This window comes from Mauremys mutica, chromosome 17 (assembly GCF_020497125.1).
Source record: "Mauremys mutica isolate MM-2020 ecotype Southern chromosome 17, ASM2049712v1, whole genome shotgun sequence".
NCBI classification, from domain to species: Eukaryota; Metazoa; Chordata; order Testudines; family Geoemydidae; genus Mauremys; species Mauremys mutica.
Window position 1 is genome coordinate 73601 of NC_059088.1, and position 18228 is coordinate 91828.

An 18228-nucleotide genomic window follows, 5' to 3' on the forward strand; every position below is an offset into this window, starting at 1 on the left:
GCTGCCAAGACAGGGGCCGAGCTGAGGGCTCCAGCAGATGAGCCGGCCCATAGCAGGCTCATGTCCTGGGGATTGAATGGTGGGATACGATGCTGCTTTACTGGTGGCCACCAGACCCAGCACAGAGGCGGCACCGGTGAGGAAAAGGCCTGCCGCCCCTAATTTATTACCATGCATATGTAATGCAGCAGCCCCTGGCCCCCCCCGTCAGGGATCAGGGCCCTATGGGGCTGCCACAGGCATGCGGCCATAAAAGGGAAGTCCCTGCCCCAATGAGCTCGCAGATTAAGCATCAACTCCTGTTTCCTTTTCAGTTCCTGTGTCTCAAGAACATCCGCACCTTCCTCTCCACCTGCTGCGATAAGTTCGGCCTGCGCAAGAACGAGCTCTTTGAAGTCTTCGATCTCTTCGACGTGCGGGATTTCGGGAAGGTCAGTCTTTGGTTGGATTATTGATTGGTTTCTATTTGGTGCCCGTCATTGTGGCATCTGGGCGACTCACAGTCTTTAATGCATTTTTCCTCGCAACCCCATTGCATGGCAGGGAAGTGCTAATGTCCTCGTGTTAAGGTGGGGAAACGAGGCACAGGGCGGCTAAATGACTTGCCCACGGTTCCCCAGGGAGTCGGTGGCAGAGCAGGGAACAACTCCCCAATCTTGTTCTCAACTCTGAGATGGCGTGTGGGGAAACTAAGGCTCAAAGAGGGGAACTGTCTTGTCAAAGGGCTGCACAGAGCATCAGCCGTAAAGCCAAAAATCCTCACGCCTAGTGTCCCTCTCTAACCACTTAACCACACTCGCTCTCAGAGCTGGTGATGAACCCACAAGACCTGGCTCCCAGTGCTACCCCCCTCCCATAACCACTAGACACCACTCCCCTCCCAGAGCTGGCAATAGAACCCAGGAGTCCTGACTCCCAGCCTCCCTGCTGTAACCACTACACCCCACTGCCTTCCCCTCCCAGAGCTGGAGAAAGAACTCAAGAGCCCTGGCTCCCTGGTGCCCCCCCCCCGCTCCAAACACTAGCCCCCACCCCTCTCCCAGAGCTGTGGATAGAACCCAGGAGTCCTGACTCCCATCCGCTCCACGCCTTGTTCTAACGTACCCCCACTGCTGTTTAGACAGTGTACAGTATAACCATTGCCCACAGCCGAATAAATGGGCCCTTTGTGTGTTTAGTGTGCCATAGTGAGACCCAGTGCCCCATGCTTGCCTCTCCCCCATCCACCCACACGAGAGAAGTGGAACCTGTTTTTGGTTTTTTTCAGTTTCTTTTTACACCTGAGGTTTCTCAAATAGTTTCAGAAAGAGTCAGACTCCTCCCAAACCCTGCTCCCCTGCCCCCTAACCCCAGCCTCAATGAGTCACCGCTAGCACTTAGCAGGTGCCGTAATGAGTGGTTAAATAGCACGGCTTGAGAAGCCGTGAACCAATTTGGTGAAAAATATCACCATGGATCCAAACAGACCCATTTGCACAAAAAATATTTGTGATTTTTTTGGGGTGACTTTTTGTGTGTGAATATGTCGGTGGAAACTTTAGTGACCAATTATGCGATAATGCTGAAAATTGTCATGAAAATATTAGGGAAGATTTTCTTGAAAACGTAAGTGGCTTTTGTGTATAAAAACAGTAGTGAACTTTTGGGTGGCGATACTGGTGGAAAATTGTGTGGCAATATTACTGAAAATATTCAGGACACTTTTAGTGATTTTTGGGGGGAGGAGAGATTTGGGAAAATGCACAAAGATTTTGGGGGAAAATATTAATAAAAATCTTCAAGAAATACTAGTGAGTTAGGGGGACAATATTTGAAAAAAAAAGTGAAAATATTGATGAATTTGGGGGTGAAAATTTTAGTGACATTTTTACCAAAATTATTATTGACTTTTTTTAAAAATAATTGTCCAACTTTTTATTGAATTTTTCCCTTTTCTGAACAAAAGATCTGGAAAAAACCCCAAATGGAGTATTATTGTTTTTAATCTTGTGATGTGTAAGACAATCTGGTGCTTGTTTTGGAACCTGGCTCCTGATTTTTGAAGGCTTGGGGCTGGCCATACTGAATTTATCAGTGCAGCCAAGGCCATTGCAAGGCTGGGACATAGAATCATAGAATATCAGGGTTGGAAGGGACCTCAGGAGGTATCTAGTCCAACCCCCTGCTCAGAGCAGGACCGATTCCCAACTAAATCATCGCAGCCAGGGCTTTGTCAAGCCTGACCGCATTCAAGGAGTCTTCAAGGAAAGCCACTTGCCTCCCCGAGCAGTATGGTCTAGTGGCTAGAGCAGTGGACTAACCCTCACGAGCTGTGGGTTCTATTCCTGACTCTGTTATTGTGAGACCTTGAAGATGCTACAATTGCTCTGTGCCTCAGTTTCCCCAACTAAAAAATGGAGTAAATGGCTCACTATTGTAAAGTGCTTTGCGTACGTATTTGTTGGACAATAAATCGGCTCCCTTTAGGGTAGGGGTTCTCACAGCAATTGTTTGGTGGCGTCAGTGTGTGGCCACCAACTCTCACTGGTGGCCGCACTGACACTTTCCCCCCTAAAACACTTAATTAACTTTAGGAAAAACAATTAAATATGCACAGAGTCACCTCCAGATCACTGTCATTTATATTTGTAGGGGTTTTTGGCAGACTCAGTAACAAAGATAATGCTGCCTCCCGCTTTGGCCCCTCATCCAGGGCTTAATGGGTCCTGGGGCTTGCTGTGAAAAGTGACCTTTCTATGTTTGTTAACGTCACAGCACACTTAGTAGCTACCTGGGAGGCTAGGAAAAGTGGTAAGTGATATTAACAAACATACAAGTAGCACTTTTCACAGATCCCTAGTAAGTCTGCTGTGAAAAGTGATACTTGCATGTTTGTTAATATCACTTTCCGCAGCAAGTCCCAGGACCTATTAAGCTCTGGATGGGGCGTGGGGGGATGGAAAGGGGAGGCAGCGGGGGCCCGCAATGCAGGGGATGGATGGGAGGCCAGGAAGGCAGCTGGGTCCGGGGGGGGCCGGGGGGAGGAGGGAAGATGAGCCCCACTGTCGTGTGGCCAGAGCCAGGGCCTGATATCTGCTGCCATGTGGCCAGGGCCGGGGCTTAGTACCCACAACCAGAACCTGGAGCTGGGGACAGGAACCGCATGGCCGGAGCCAGGGATCGGAGCCCGCTGCTTTGCAGCTGGAGCTGTGGGTCAGCGCCCGGGGCCAGTGCCTGCTGCTGCAGGGCCAGAGCCTGGAGCTGGAGCCCAGGAGTGCGTGGCTGGAGCCAGGGGTGCGTGGCTGGAGCCAGGGGTGAGTGGCTGGAGTTTGGGACTGGAGCCGGGGGCCAGCGCTTGCTGCCACCCAGCTGGAATCAGGGGCAGGAGCCCCGCAGCTGGAGGTCAGGGCCGCGTGGCCAGAGCCAGGGTCAGGGGTCAGTACCCGCTGCCCCACAGTCAGAGCCTGGGGCCCCATTGCCAGGTTCCCGGAGTCCCACCACTGGAGCCTGCCCCCCAGCCCCCGCCCTGCAACGTGGATAAGAACTCACCTTGCTCCTGCACCGTTATGCCCCACCTCTCTCCAGAGGCCGTGCAGGGCGGCGCATCCAGGAGCAACAAAGCGGGGGGGGGGGGGGCGCGTGATGCCTTGCCCTCCACCCCCCCAGCACCGCCCAGGAGACTGTCGTGGCCGCACGTAAAGCCACTGGTGGCCACACGTGAGAAATGTTTCTTTAGGGAGTGTCCACCTTTCCCCAAGAAGAGCTGGCTCGCTAGCCCTCCTGACCCCACTGGGTATGTCTACACTGCACACGAAGGCCAGGTCTGTGGGACCCAGGTTTGTGGACAAAGTGTTTCCCAGCCCGAGCTTGACTGTCCACACTGCATCGTAAGCCAGTTGCTGGACCCGGCTCGCACTGCACGACTTGGATCTGTGGCTTGAGCTGCGTCCACATTGCAAAATGACAGGGCTTGGACCCAAGTCACCACAGGACTTCGGCTCTGACCCAGCCCCCTAAAAGGGGTCTAGGTGCGGAGTGCTTGCTGACCTGAGTCAGACTGATCTGTGTGTAGACAAAAGGGGGGCTTGGGCTCAAACCTGAATCAGAGCCCAGGCTTGGGGGACGTCTACACTGCGATTATAAAACCCAGGGCGGCAAGGCTCAGAGCCTGGCCCAGCTGACTCGGGCTTGTGGGGCTAGAACTAGCAGTGTAGACGCTCAAGCTGGACCCTGGGCTCCGAGACCCACCCCCAACCCGAGCTCAAACATCTACACTGCAATTTGACAGCCCTGCAATCCCGAGTCAACTGACCTGGGCCAGCCACGGTTGTGCCATGGGTCTTTGACTGCAGTGTAGACATACCAGAATGTACAGTGTAGACAACGTATCCCCGGATGCAGAAGAAAAATACCGTCTATTAAAGGGTTCTTTAATCAATTGAAGAAAGGATCGGCAAGAACCAGCGGCTGGAAGGGAAAAGCCAGACTCATTCAAATTAGAAACAAGGCACCAATTTTAAACAGTGTGTGGGGGGTACTCATTGCCAGAAACTCCCCAGTTAAGTGGTGGATTCTCCATCTCTTGAGGTTTTCAGATACAGCCTTTCTGGAAGATGTTTTAGACAAACGCAAATGGTTGGGCTCAAGCTTCGATCTGATGCTCGAATGGTCTCGTCTGGTCCCAAAATCTGTGGATCTGCGAAGGCCGCGTTCTCACTGCACACGAGACGCGCTTGCTGTGTCTCTGCGGCTCTGGCGCTGCAGCCCGTGTGTGGTTTTTCTTTTAGATCTCGCATCCTGTCGAGGTTGGGCCGCTCGCTCAGTTTCTGTTCTGCTGGGGCGTGGAAGAGGAGCTGGGGCCAGCAGCTTTCTCTGGCTTTCACAGAGCTGAATGGTTGGGTGCGTGTGTCACGTACTGGCCGCGTACTGTGATGCTGCTGCGGGTCATGGGGGATGAGGGCTTCCCGGTGACAGGGGTGGAGGCTCAAAGTTAGACCCCTGGTGCTTCAGATCTGAGACTCGGGGATGGGATGGTGCAATGGTTAGAGCACTCACTGCCCAGCTGAGTGCAAGGCCCTGCTTTGCTAGAGGCTTCCTGAGTGGCCTTGGGCAGATCTCCTTGTGCATCTGCTCCCCTAGCTATCAGATGGGGATCATAACACTGCCTTATCTCCCAGGATTGTGGGAGGATAAATACAGATTAAAGAGAGTCAGGTGCTCAGACATTGTGATATTTGGGGCCATAAAAGTCTGATAGTATGAGGCAGTGTGGTCTAGTGGTTAGACCACTGACCTGGGAGACCTGTGTTCTAGTGCTAGCTTTGCCAGTGACTGTGAGCAAATCATGTTGCCTCCCCGTGACTCAGTTTTCCCCTCTGTAAAATGGGGGATAACAAACCTAGCTTCCTTTGCAAAGTGCTTTGAGATGAAAAGCGCTAGATGATACTATTATTGCTATAGGTCATCCTCTGATACCTGCGCAGTGGCAGAAATGCCATTTGCTGTTGGCAGTATAGGGCTTATGTGACACACACACAGTCGACCCAGTTCCGATTCCATCCAGGAGGGGGTTCGGGTGCTCAGAGTGTGTTACGTGTCCCCCGTTCGGTGCCTGAGCCACAGAGATGGTGGGTTGGTTAGAGCTGCAATGAAGCTGCTTCTGTAGTGGAAGCTGGAGAGACTCATGCTGAAAGCTGTGGAGATCCCCTGGTTCAGTGTCCCCTGGGCTGTCCACTCAGCAAGCTGCCTCCTATTTGCCTGGCATTTCCAACTATGGATCGATGGTCTCCTTACCTATGTGCCGCGGTCTAGCGTTTGTTAGTTAGTTTTGACTAATAGCTGCTTCTGGGTTCTCTCCCCAGCTTTGAGAGGGGAGTGCAGGGTTTAGAACAGGGCGGGCTAGGAGTAAGGACTCCTGGGTTCTAAATCCAGTTCTGGGAGGGGAGTGGCCTCAAGTGGTTAGAGCAGGGGGCCTGGGAGTCTGGGTTCTATTCCCATTTTTGCCACTGACTCATCACACGACTGCAAGCACATTGCTTCCCTGCCCCCACCTCCCGTGCCTCAGTTTCCCCCTTTAGACTATGGAGAATTGCCTCTTTGGGATGGAGGATGCCCAGGTCAGCGTGTGAGAAATTGCCAGTTGCAATCCCATGCTTGATGTTTGAACTGTCCTGTAATTTCCTTTTTCTGGGGATCTCACCTCTGCCACTGGCCTGCTGGATGAATTTGGGCAAGTCACTGCCGCACCTCCGTGCCTCAGTTTCCCCACCTGTACAGCAGGGATAGTGATACGGATTCCTTTGAAAAGGGCTTTGAGATCTACAGATGAAAAGTGCTCCAGGAGAACTAGCTGTTACTATTATAGGTACGGGCTCAGTTTGCTCCATTTTGAGACCTTGGCGACAGTGGAGCTGGCTGCATATAAGGTAATAAGGTAATAATTGGAGATATACCAATCTCCTAGAACTGGAAGGGACCTTGAAAGGTCATCGAGTCCAGCCCCCTGCCTTCACTAGCAGGACCAATTTTTGCCCCAGATCCTTAAGTGGCCTCCTCAAGGATTGAACTCACAACCCTGGGTTTAGCAGGCCAATGCTCAAACCACTGAGCTATCCTCTGTAAGGATATGTGTAGAGAGTAGATTAGAAGCTGGTGGGAGTGAGTTTGCTGGGCCTCAGCCCAGATCCTAGCAGGCCGCATCCCAAACCTTCGCAATTGGCACTGATCTTGCCCCACCCCACACTGGCAGCCTCAGAAGAGAGGTTGAAGCCTGACCTGGGGTCTCTTTCCCATGCACGCTGAGAACAGCTGATGCTCCACATTCCCTTATTACAATGATGCTGAGGACAGAGCAGTGCTGAGGAGCCTGGGGTTAGATTCCTTGCTCTGCCACAGCTTCTCTGTGTGACCTTGGGCAAATCTCTGTGCCTCAGTTCCTATCTGTATAATGGGCATAACAGCCCTGCTCTGCCATCCAGGGGGTGTTGTGGGAGTAAATGTAGTAAAGATTGTGAGGTGCTCGGACATGACACTGGTGGGGGTCAGATAAGCACCTAGGGAAGAGAGCTACTAGTTTACTGGGCTTTGGGGAAATGAAATAGGAACTGCCAGATTGAAAAAGTTCTTTGGGGCAGGGACTTTCTTTTTGTTGTATGTTTGTACAGCACCTAGCACACTTAGCACCTGATCTATGACTGGGGCTTCTAGCACTACTGTAATACACCTAATAAATAATGTACAGTGCCTAGCACAATGGGGTCCTAGGCCAAGATTGGGGCTCCTAGGAGCTACCATAATATTCCTAATAAATAACAATAACAGTCAGACTCAGAGTCCATCTAGTCCCATATTCTGCCTCAGACAGTGGCCAGCACCACACGCTGCAGAGGCTCACGTGGGATAATCTCCCCTCGGGAAAATCTTCTCTTAATCCCCAATAGTGAGGGGTTGTTTTGTGCCCTGATGAGTTTCTCTCTCTTCCAAAACATTTAACATTTGCTGGTCTAACTCCCCCTCTCTTTTCTCCAGTTGTCACATTTGATCTCAATGTCCCTTCTGGCTTTATAATCTATGAATCCCTTATTCTATATCCGTATATTTGCCTCCTGTTCGCTTCAATCTCTCTTCATAGGAGAGTTCTTCCAGGCTCCTGATCATTCCTGTTGCCTGTCCCTGAAGCCCCCCATCCATGCACTAGGCTTCATGGTCACTGCTAGTAAATCAACCTCCCCGCTGCCTCTCAGTGACTTGTGTGACAGTGACACCCTCCCCGGAACTGCCTCCCATGAACCCTGCTGAACAGGGAAAAGCTCCCCCAGCACGCCCGAGAGTGTGTCAAATAGTGTGTCAAATAGTCTTGGCCAAGAAGGAAGTGGAGAGTTTTGTGCTTCCTCCCAGACAGGCCGATCTGAGGTGACATAACCTGCACCACAGATCAAATGTCCCAAGATATCACACAGAGCTTATCTCTGATTGCCCCTTTCTCCTCCCTGCCCTGCCCCCTTTGAGAGGCTTTAAGATGCCTGTGGACCATTGAGTGCCCAATCACGCCTCACCCCCTTGCTCCTGGCCCCCTTTTGGCGTTAATTGGAGTAGGATGCCACCTTTCTAATGGCTGGTAACTGGACCCCCAAGGCCCCGCCTCTTTCCGCAAAGCCCCTGCTCCACCTTCCCCCCACCCGCGACCAAAAAGCAGGACCTCAGGGCTTGCCAAATGGCACCCGGACACACAAGGGTGAAGCCTGGACTGTCTGGCTGGCAACCCTAGATTGGAGTCACTTGGGAGTTTGGCTCATGAGGCAGCCATCTTGGAGAGTCGTCCGGAGCCACGGTGCGAGTTAGGCCCCACCATACGCACCCCAAATACTCACTTCCCTTCCTCCTCAGCCAGCCCCGACGCTCCAGCTCCGTCTTAGGGAAGAAGGCAGGCGGTCAGTGCTGCAACATTTGCTTGGCAGGACCAGCGCGCTGGGCAACGTCTGCAGGGCTCCCATGTCGCACTGCAGCACAGCGATATCGTTCTGGGTCTGGAATAGTCAGTTTAGATGCCCTGGCGTATCCCTTAGGGTCACCTCGGTGTTGCTGGGTCGAGCCTAGAATTATTAAAGTCACGGACCAAAGACCTGCTGTGCCAGGTGCTGCACAAACACAGAGCAAAAAGAAGTTCCTTGTTCCACAGAGCTCACAATTCAAGTAACCCTCAATAGAGCTCTGCTGCTGCGCGTCTGGAGAACTGCCCCAGAGTTCGGGGGCAAGGGTGGGAGCATTTCCTGCCACTGAACTGCTGGGTGACCTTGGGCAAGTCGCTTCCCCCCTCGGGTCTCTATTCCCCCACCCACCCTTTGTCTATTTAGGTTATAAACTCTTCAGGGCAGGGACTGTCTTTTACTGTGACTCTGCAGTGCCCAGCACGGTGAGGTCATGATCTCGGTGGGGGTCCGTGCAGTGCCCGGCACAACGGGGCCCTGATCTCAGTGGGAGTCCGTGCAGTGCCCGGAACAATGGGATAGGGGGGCTGATCTCGCGCAGGGATCTCTAGGTGCTACTATAACACAAATATATAATAACAATAATAAATAATGGTTCCTGAGAAGTGAGTGGGTGTCCCCAGCTGGCCTTTGAGGAGCTCCAGCTTTGGTTTTGTGGTGCTTTCCCCATCACAGCAGCAGGGGGCACTCTGGAAGCAGGAGTTCAATATCGATTTATATTGCCCCTTTCAATCCAAGGGTCACAAAGTCCTTTAAACCACGTGTAGAGAAGAAGCCCAAGAATGTGAATGTCTTGGGTTAGTGGGGAGCACCCAAAGCCCCCAGATAATTGGGGTGCTGTTTGTACGATATATGGTGCCTGAAAGAAGATCTGTGTCCAGGAGGGTTCTCCTTATCTGTCTGCAGAGACAGCTGCTGGGCGGCTATTGTTCTGTGTTGCAGTCCAGATGCAGGGTGTTACAAAGGGGCTTTGTGTGTGAGAGACCCTGCGTCTCTGAGTACATGTTCGTCTCGCTTTCATGGAGACTTTACATTGGTTCTTTCTTGTTCTCTGGAATAAAAGCTCCCTGGACAGAGACATTTCTGTTTTTTTATTTTTGTACTTTGGGAAAGCCACACATTTGGGGATTGAGGTCAGCTGGCCCAACAGGCTTTGGGGCTGGGAAAATCCTGGGAAGATCCCCAGCCTGCTGCTCATTTTAACCCAGGGCACGGAAACCCCTGGGGTTTAGCACCAAGGGGCCATATTTGCAACAGTGCTGAGCATTCAGCAGCTCCCCTGGGAGTGGGAGTCTCCATTGCGCTCAGTGGGTGGGGGATTACTCTCCATTGCTCTCAGTTTAACGTTCTCAAGGTGCAATGCTGCATTCCCAGAGCCTTGGGGAGTTCCGATCCGGGTTCTGTGGGTCCAGTTCACCCTCACTACGGTTCTGTTGCCACCCCTGCAGTTGTCCATCTTGTCCACTGATGTAACATGCCCCTCTCTCCCCTCCCAGGTGATCGAGACCTTGTCGATTCTCTCATGGACTCAGATAGCTCAGTCCAAAGGGATCATGTAAGTAAGGTTGGCAACGCACCCCGGCTGAGTGCTACAGCAAGGAATTGGAATATGCATATGTGGGGTGGCTTCATTTCTCTTTGGAATGTGTTGGTAGATGGGATAATAAGCCTGGTAGTTCATTAATATCACGTGGCCTCTCCTTGCTGAGAAGGATCCTAGTTTATGGCCCTAATCAGGCAGCCTTCATGGGTCTAGAATCCAGGACCCAGGGATCCAGAGTCCCACACTGGGTGATATCGAGGGTAGGAATTTTCCAATAAATCATTTTTTCATCGGAAAATGCTGATTCATTGACTCCAAAACTGGCTGTGAAAGTCAGCCCAATTCTTTCTGACTCGGAAGAAAGTTTTGAGATGGTCAGAATGTGTCGTTTGGACATTTTCAAAATGGAAAAATCCCAGTTCTCCAGTTGGAAACAACTTTTCATTGGGAGATTGAAGCTAATTAGACAGGTTTTAAAAAAAAGGTTTTAATTGGCTGGTCTAAACAAAACATTTGAAATGATTGAAATAAAACATTCCAATGCACCTGAAATGAAAAAAAACCTTACTTTTCTCAATGCAGGTCTAGTTTCAAGATTGCAGCTTTTTGTCCCCAATTCGATATGGGAAAATTTTTCAACTCTAATATTTACAGGACAGGAAAACTGTTCCCCATCAAACCATATCTGAGGGCCTAGTCCTGCCTCCCAGCCCTTCCCCTCAATTAGAAGTTATCAGCTGTGGTGGTCATGTGGTTAGTAAATGGCCATCTTGGTTGACCATGACATCGGTCGATGTTTGCCCACAGACAGCCTCTTGAGTGACCCCTTCTGGCTGATCAGCTCCATGACAGGGGCAGGGATGCGGGCAGCCCTGTGCCGCTGGGACCTGGGGCAGCGAGGGTAAAACGGGTCAGAGAGGAGAGGAGACGTTCGTGAACGAGGCTTGCCCGCGTTATAACCTGATCACGAGCCGGCTCTGTCCTCTTTCAGGCCCTTCCCCACCGAGGACAGCGTCGCGGACAACGACATTTACGGTGACCTTTCGGATCAGATTGAGTAAGTGCCCTCTGCGTCGTCACCAAAAGCCACAGGGGGTGACCTGGAAAGAGCATTGGCTTGGCACTCAAAAGGGTCCTGTTCCCTGCTTTTCCACTGGGCGACTCTGCCTCTGGAAAATGGAGACTACGCTCTTGGCTTTGTCTTGCCTGTTTATATTGCAAACTCTTCGGGGCGGGGACTCTCTCATTATGTGTCTGTGCAGTGTCCAACACAGTGCTTAGTTTGTCATGAAAAAGGTGCCGGGGCTCAAGCCATTTTTTTACATTCATAACTGATGTGGCAAGTCTGGAGGTGCCGGGGCTCTGAACTGCCGGGCCCCGAGGCGCCGGGGCTCTGAACTGCCGGGCCCCGAGGCGCCGGGGCTCTGAACTGCCGGGCCCCGAGGCGCCGGGGCTCTGAACTGCCGGGCCCCGAGGCGCCGGGGCTCTGAACTGCTGGGCCCAGAGGCGCCGGAGCTCTGAACTGCCGGGCCCAGAGGCGCCGGGGCTCAGCCCTGGCACAAATTAAACACTGGCCTAGCACAAGGGGGACCCCAATCTTGGTGCTCACCTCAGGCGACTCCCAGAAGCGGCAATATGTCCCTCATCTCCTAGGAGGAGGTGCGGCCAGGCAGCTCTGCGCACTGCCCCTTCCTGCAGGTGCTGCTCCCACAGCTCCCATTGGCCACCGTTCTCGGCCAATGGGAGCTGCAGAGCCAGCGCTTGGGGTGGAGGGCACTGCATGGAGCCCCCCGGCCAACTCTACATCTAGGGGCCGGGGAGCAAGGTAACGAGCCTAGTCCTGCCAACTGGACTTTTAACGGCTCGGTCAGTGGTGCTGACCGGAGTCACCAGAGTCCCTTTTTGACCAGGTGTTCCTGTCAAAATCCAGACACCTGGCAACCCTAGCAGCATCTGGCACAATGGGGGCCCTGATCTCAGTGGGAGTCTGGGCAGCGCCTGGCACAAGGGGGCCCTGATCTCAGTCAGGGTCTGTGCAGATATTAATCAGAAGGTGTTGAGGAACCCTTGGGGGAACTCATCACTTCTGAGAATCAGACCACTTATTTAGGTGCCTAAATATTGAATTTTGGCCCTTGAGTTTGAACATCTGGACTGTTCTGCAAGATAAGGGGTCAGACCCGGTCCAGGGCACTGAGCTTCCTTCTCGCTCTCAACTCCCTAGTGACACGGTGGAGGAAGATGACGACCTGTACGACTGCGTGGAGAATGAGGAGGCGGAAGGAGATGAAATCTACGAAGACCTGATGAGGTCGGAGCCGGTTGTCATGCCAGTAAGTAACAGGAAGGATGCGTTGCTGAGTCCCTGCTGCTGGAGTGGGCTGTACCCTGAAGGTGGCTTGAGGTATTCAGCATGTGGAGATATCCTAGGACTCCTGGGTTCCATTCTCGGGGGAGGGGAGTGTGAGCTAATGGTCAAAGCCAGGGGCTGGGAGTCAGGACTCCTGGGTTCTGTTCCCAGCTCTGGTAGAGGAGTAAGATGTAGAGGGAGGAGGAGGGCAGTCAGGACTCCTGGAAGGGGAGTGGGGTCCAGGGGGTAGAGCAGAGAGGAGAGGGAGTCAGCACTCCTGGGCTTTGTTCCCAGCTTGGGAAGAGAGCTGGAGTCTAGTGGTTAGAGTAGAGGGGGCTTTGAGTCTGGGCCCCTGGGTTCGATTACTAGCTTGGGGAGGGTGGTGGGGTCTCCAGCTGGGCATATGGCCCCCGGGGTTAAGGTTACTGGATGTCAAGTATCTGCACTGTGTCTTCCTGCAGCAGAAGATGACAGAGCTGGATAAGCGGAACTGCTGCCTTCAAGAAATCAGACAGACGGAGGAGAAATACACAGACACACTAGAATCCATCTATCAGGTACGGCAGGTGGGCGGCCCACCAGTCCTGCCATCTCTGCTGGCCACTTGGCCAGCTGGGGGTGCGGACCGTTCCCCCGGTGACATAGGCAGAGGTATGACATGGTGAAAACAAGGGGCTCATCTCAGTTTGGCTTCCCCTGCCCCCTTAATGGGAGGGCTGCGTGGGTGGCAGGAGCTGGGCGGACACCCTTGAAAAGGCCAGGTTGGCATGAAAGAGGGTCAGAGCCAATGGCGGCATGAGGCCAAAGGTTGCGATGGTGCTACTTGGGGTGGAGGCAGTGACTACAGAGTGTATAGCCCTTTAGTGGCTGCACCATATGTAGCCATATGAAAGATTCTACGACCAGCTTTTAGCTCCAGACGCGGCAGATTCAGTCCACACAGACACCTGCCCCACCATGGGGGATGAGTCCGCTAGTTCTCACCATACCTAAGGAGAAGAGGAGCTTTCCCCCAGAGCTGGTAGAAAAATGCCGGGGGTTCTGCAAAACATTTAATTGAGAACACAGTTTTCAGTGACCAATTTTGATTTTTTCATCAAAAACCTGACATGTTTTTGACGAAAAAATGAAAAGAAAAGAAACCACCTCAAAGAGTTTTGGTCCAAAGCTGGACGTTTTTCAGTTTTCTGACTCAAAAAAGAAAAATCGAAAATATTGGAGGAAGGCAGACGCTTTCCATGAAAATGTCAACGCTCCAATTTTCCATCCAAAAAATGTCAACAGAAAAATGTGGACCAACCTTTAACTCCTGAATCACTTTAACCGTCAAGCTTAGAGACATAGAATGATAGATTCCAAGCCTACAAAGGCCCATGGTGATCATCTAGTCTGACCTCCTTGATGTTGCAGGCCAAAGAGATCTACCTAGAGTAGACCTTTTACAAAAACATCCAATTTTGATTTGAAAAGTGATGGGAGAATCCACCACAACCCTTGGCCAGTTGTTTCAATGGTTAATTACCCTCCCTGTTAAAAGTTTACGCCTTGTTTCTGGTCTGAATTTGTTTAGCTTCAACTTCCAGCCATTGGATCATGTTAGACCTTTCTCTGCTAGACAGAACAGCCCGTTCTCTACTATTTGTTTCCCATGTCAGTACTTATTGGCCATAATCACATCACCCCTTAACTTTCTCTTTGTTGAGCTAAATAGACTGAGCTCACTTTAACTTTGGATTGAACGAAGCTTTAACTCCTGGACCACTTTAACCTTCAGCCTTTAGCGTACACATTTGACCTTGAATCCCTGAATCACAGAGGCACATGCTTTACTCTCTCCAGAAAGGTGGCCACTTTAAATGACAATGCTGTTTCCTTGCCCACTACCCCATCTGCAGTCCCAGCAACCTCCCCGCCCAGGTCTGTTCCATGAAAGTCCAGCCAGGGTTTGTCTGTGGAATCCGGCCCCTGAGCCGTGGGATTCAGACAGGTCTGCCCTGCGTGACGACTCCCCGTTGTGTGTTTGCAGCACTTTATGAAGCCCTTGCAGAGATTTCTAAAGCCCGAGGACATGGAGAACATTTTCATCAACATCGAGGTAAGTTGCTCTCTTCTTCATATACCTCTCCTGACTTGAACTAAGCTCCGGCCTGGAAACCCAGGCTAAATACCACCCATTAATGCACCTTCCCTGTTTCGGGGACTGTGTGACTCAGAAGTTCAGTGTGTGCTACATATCCCCCCATTCCAGTGGCTGTTCCACAAAGTGGATAACAACCTGCTACTGCTAGCAGCGGATAGAGTTGCTCCTTTATCTCAAAAGGCAGCAGCCTGTGCTGAAGGCCCTGGATCCAAATTTCACTGGCAATCCATGCAGGGGTAGTTATGAATGTCACCCTATCTCCTGCAGTAGGTCATGGGTAGGTTCCTAGAACTGAAAGACTCTGGTAGGGGAGTGTGGCCTGCTGGTTAGGACGAGCTAGCTTAGTAGTCAGAACTCCTGGGTTCTATTCCTGGCTCTAGGAAGGAGTCTGGTCTAGGGGTTAGATCAAGAGGGATTGTTAGTCAGGACTCCTGGGTTCTATTTCTGGATAGGAGTGAGACCTGGTTGTTAGAACAAGGGGAATCCTATTAACACCAGCTGAAGAGTCTGGCCCATTGACTCCAGTGGGGCTGCACTCGCTGGCGATCTGGCCCCACTGATATTTTTGTTCTGTACAGAGTGTACAGCACCCAGTACAATGGGTTCCTGCTCCATAAGTGGTGACTGGGCAAATTTCACATCAGGTGTTAGCCCAGGAAGCACATGTCCCGGGCGGTTCCACAGTCTAATCCTGGGGTCTAGATCTAAGTCCGCCTCCCCTGGGACTCCAGCATGGGACTTGTGGTGCATGTGATGTTTCTGTACAGCCCATAGCTGGTGACTGAGCTAGTTGTGGCAGGTTGACTTGCTCTGAGCTGATTTCCCCCCATCTCCCCCCCAACACGCTCCTAGGACCTCGTGAAGGTGCATCGATTCTTCTTGGATGACCTGAAGAACATCCTGTCCTTCAGCAATGCCCAGAACCTCTACCAGGTCTTTATCAAGTACAAGGAAAGGTGAGGCTTGTCCGGAAAGGTGAGGGTGGGGAGAAGAACCCCTGGGGAGGGGTGGAGGAGCTTCCCCTAGTGGGGTCACTTGGGCATGCTCTGAAGCCACATGTTCTTCCGCCTCCCCCTTGACCCAGACCGTCTTGTTGGGGCGAGGGTCGGTTCCCCTTTCTCCTTCCTGCCCCGAGAGCTCAGTGTCTAGAAGAATCCGTGGAGATGCCCCCTTCTCACCACCGCCCCCTCCCCACTTCTGTATTCCCTGCCCCCATGGTTCCCCTTGCTGAGCAAGAAAGCTAAGACCACCTCGTGGGAGCTCTCTTTGCACTCGGAGAGCAGAGGTGGGACCAGGGAGTCAGGGCACAGCTGGTCCCTGTGTCCCCCACTCTCCGTTCCCAGGATACGGGGCTCCCAGCACCTCCTTCCCGAGTTCCCACCTTTCTTTCTTTCTTTCTTTCTTTCTTTCACTCTCCTTCCCCTTGGCTGTGGGTGGAGACAGGAAGAAGACAAGTGAAGGCTTCTTTCCAGACTTGGCCAGGGCCACATTCCAGCTCTCTCTCCCCTCCCCCGGCTCACGGCCATACTCCCCTTTGCCCTCCCAGGTTCCTGCTCTATGGCAGATACTGCAGTCAAGTGGAAGCCGCCAGCCGGTGTCTGGACCAAGTGGCTGGTGCCAGCATGGACGTGAGGATGAAGCTGGAGGTCAGGGCCATGGTTCTGTATCATCCTAGCCACTCCCCATCCATCCTCTAACTATAGCCTCACCCCCCACATCCCTCCGTGCTAACGGGAACCCCCGAAGCTGGAATAGGCTGGGGATATCAGAGGACATGACAGATGTGCCAGGGTCAGGGGGGTTTGGAGGTCTGGCGGGAGGTGTTATGGGGTCAGGGGGCGCAGAGGGCACGGCAGGAGGTGCAGGGCCGGGGGGCTCAGAGGGCACGGCAGCAGGTGCAGGGTTGGGGGGCTCAGAGGGCTCGGCAGCACGTGCAGGGTCTCAGAGGGCACGGCAGGAGGTGCAGGGTCGGGGGGCTCAGAGGGCGCGGCAGCAGGTGCAGGGTGGGGTGTCTCAGAGGGCACGGCAGGAGGTGCAGGGTCGGGGGGCTCAGAGGGCACGGCAGGAGGTGCAGGGTCGGGGGGCTCAGAGGGCACGGCAGGAGGTGCAGGGTCAGGGGGCTCAGAGGGCGCGGCAGCAGGTGCAGGGTCGGGGGGCTCAGAGGTCACGGCAGCAGGTGCAGGGTCGGGGGGCTCAGAGGGCGCGGCAGGAGGTGCAGGGTCGGGGGGCTCAGAGGTCACGGCAGGAGGTGCAGGGTCAGGAGGGTTCGGAGGTCTGGCGGGAGGTGTTATGGGGTCAGGGGGTTCAGAGGGCACAGCAGGAGGTGCAGGGTCGGGGGCGCAGAGGGCGCGGCAGGAGGTGCAGGGCCAGGGGGTTCAGAGGGCGCGGCAGGAGGTGCAGGGTCGGGGGCGCAGAGGGCACGGCAGGAGGTGCAGGGCTGGGGGGCTCAGAGGGCACGGCAGCAGGTGCAGGGTGGGGGGGCTCAGAGGGCACGGCAGCAGGCGCGGGGTCGGGGGGCTCAGAGGGCACGGCAGCAGGCGCGGGGTCGGGGGGCTCAGAGGGCGCGGCAGCAGGCGCGGGGTCGGGGGGCTCAGAGGGCACGGCAGCAGGCGCGGGGTCGGGGGGCTACGAGGGCACGGCAGCAGGCGCGGGTTCGGGGGCTCAGAGGGCACGGCAGCAGGCGCGGGGTCGGGGGGCTCAGAGGGCACAGCAGGAGGTGCAGGGTCGGGGGCTCAGAGGGCGCGGCAGCAGGTGCGGGATCGGGGGGCTCAGAGGGCGCGGCAGCAGGTGCGGGATCGGGGGGCTCAGAGGGCACGGCAGCAGGCGCGGGTTCGGGGGCTCAGAGGGCGCGGCAGCAGGCGCGGGGTCGGGGGGCTCAGAGGGCACGGCAGCAGGCGCGGGGTCGGGGGGCTCAGAGGGCACAGCAGCAGGCGCGGGGTCGGGGGGCTCAGAGGGCGTGGCAGGAGGTGCAGGGTCAAGGGGCTCAGAGGGCGCGGCAGGAGGTTCTGTGGGGTCACGGGGTGGATGGGTTCCAGAGTCCTGGCTCATGCAGGAGCTAGCTGGGGCCCTATGAGGGTCCCATCACATAGGACTGGCCCTAGTCTTTGTGGGTCCTTCTGGCCTGGCCCTCAGCACACTGAGCATCTCCCCCTGCCAATGCTGTCCTGTCCTGCAATCCTGTTGTGTAGGAATGCTCCCAGCGAGCCAACAATGGGCGCTTCACCCTGCGTGACCTGCTGATGGTGCCCATGCAACGGGTGCTGAAATACCATCTGCTCCTGCAGGTACGGCCCCTCGGCTGTAAGCTGGGTGTGGGCACGAAGGACCCTGGTCAATGGGGGGTGGTCTATGCAGAAGGGTCATGGATTGGGAGTCAGGACACCTGGGTTCTATTTTCAGCTCAGGGAGGGGAGTGGGGTCTTGTGGGCTAAAGGAGGGGGTAGGCTGGGGCTCAAGACTCCTGGGTTCTCTTCCTGGCTGTGCCATTGACCTGCTGTGTGACCATGGGCAAGTCCTTTCCCCTCTCTGTGCCTCAGTTTCCTTCTATAAAATAGGCAGAACAATGACCACCATCGGAAAAAAACAAAACCTGTAGGTGTTCGGCATGATATAATCCCCCTCAGTACCAGCTGGGACTGGCCAGCTCTTCCATCGAAGCCTGGGGTCAGCTTCAGACTAGAAAGTCTGCTCTTCGGGGCAGGAGCCGTCTTTATGTTCTCTTTGTTTGTAC

General features: G+C 54.0%; 1 protein-coding gene across 1 annotated transcript in view; it reads left to right on the top strand.

The window, feature by feature from the left end:
- The window catches only part of LOC123351331 (proto-oncogene vav-like), a 55615-nt gene that overhangs the window by 17784 nt on the left and 19603 nt on the right, over positions 1 to 18228 (top strand). The window contains exons 2-10 of the mRNA XM_044990603.1: positions 315 to 431; positions 9962 to 10020; positions 11000 to 11065; positions 12233 to 12341; positions 12820 to 12915; positions 14385 to 14453; positions 15351 to 15454; positions 16045 to 16144; positions 17687 to 17782. Coding sequence (XP_044846538.1) covers positions 315 to 431; positions 9962 to 10020; positions 11000 to 11065; positions 12233 to 12341; positions 12820 to 12915; positions 14385 to 14453; positions 15351 to 15454; positions 16045 to 16144; positions 17687 to 17782 — 816 coding nt within the window. The remainder of the gene's footprint in view (positions 1 to 314; positions 432 to 9961; positions 10021 to 10999; positions 11066 to 12232; positions 12342 to 12819; positions 12916 to 14384; positions 14454 to 15350; positions 15455 to 16044; positions 16145 to 17686; positions 17783 to 18228) is intronic.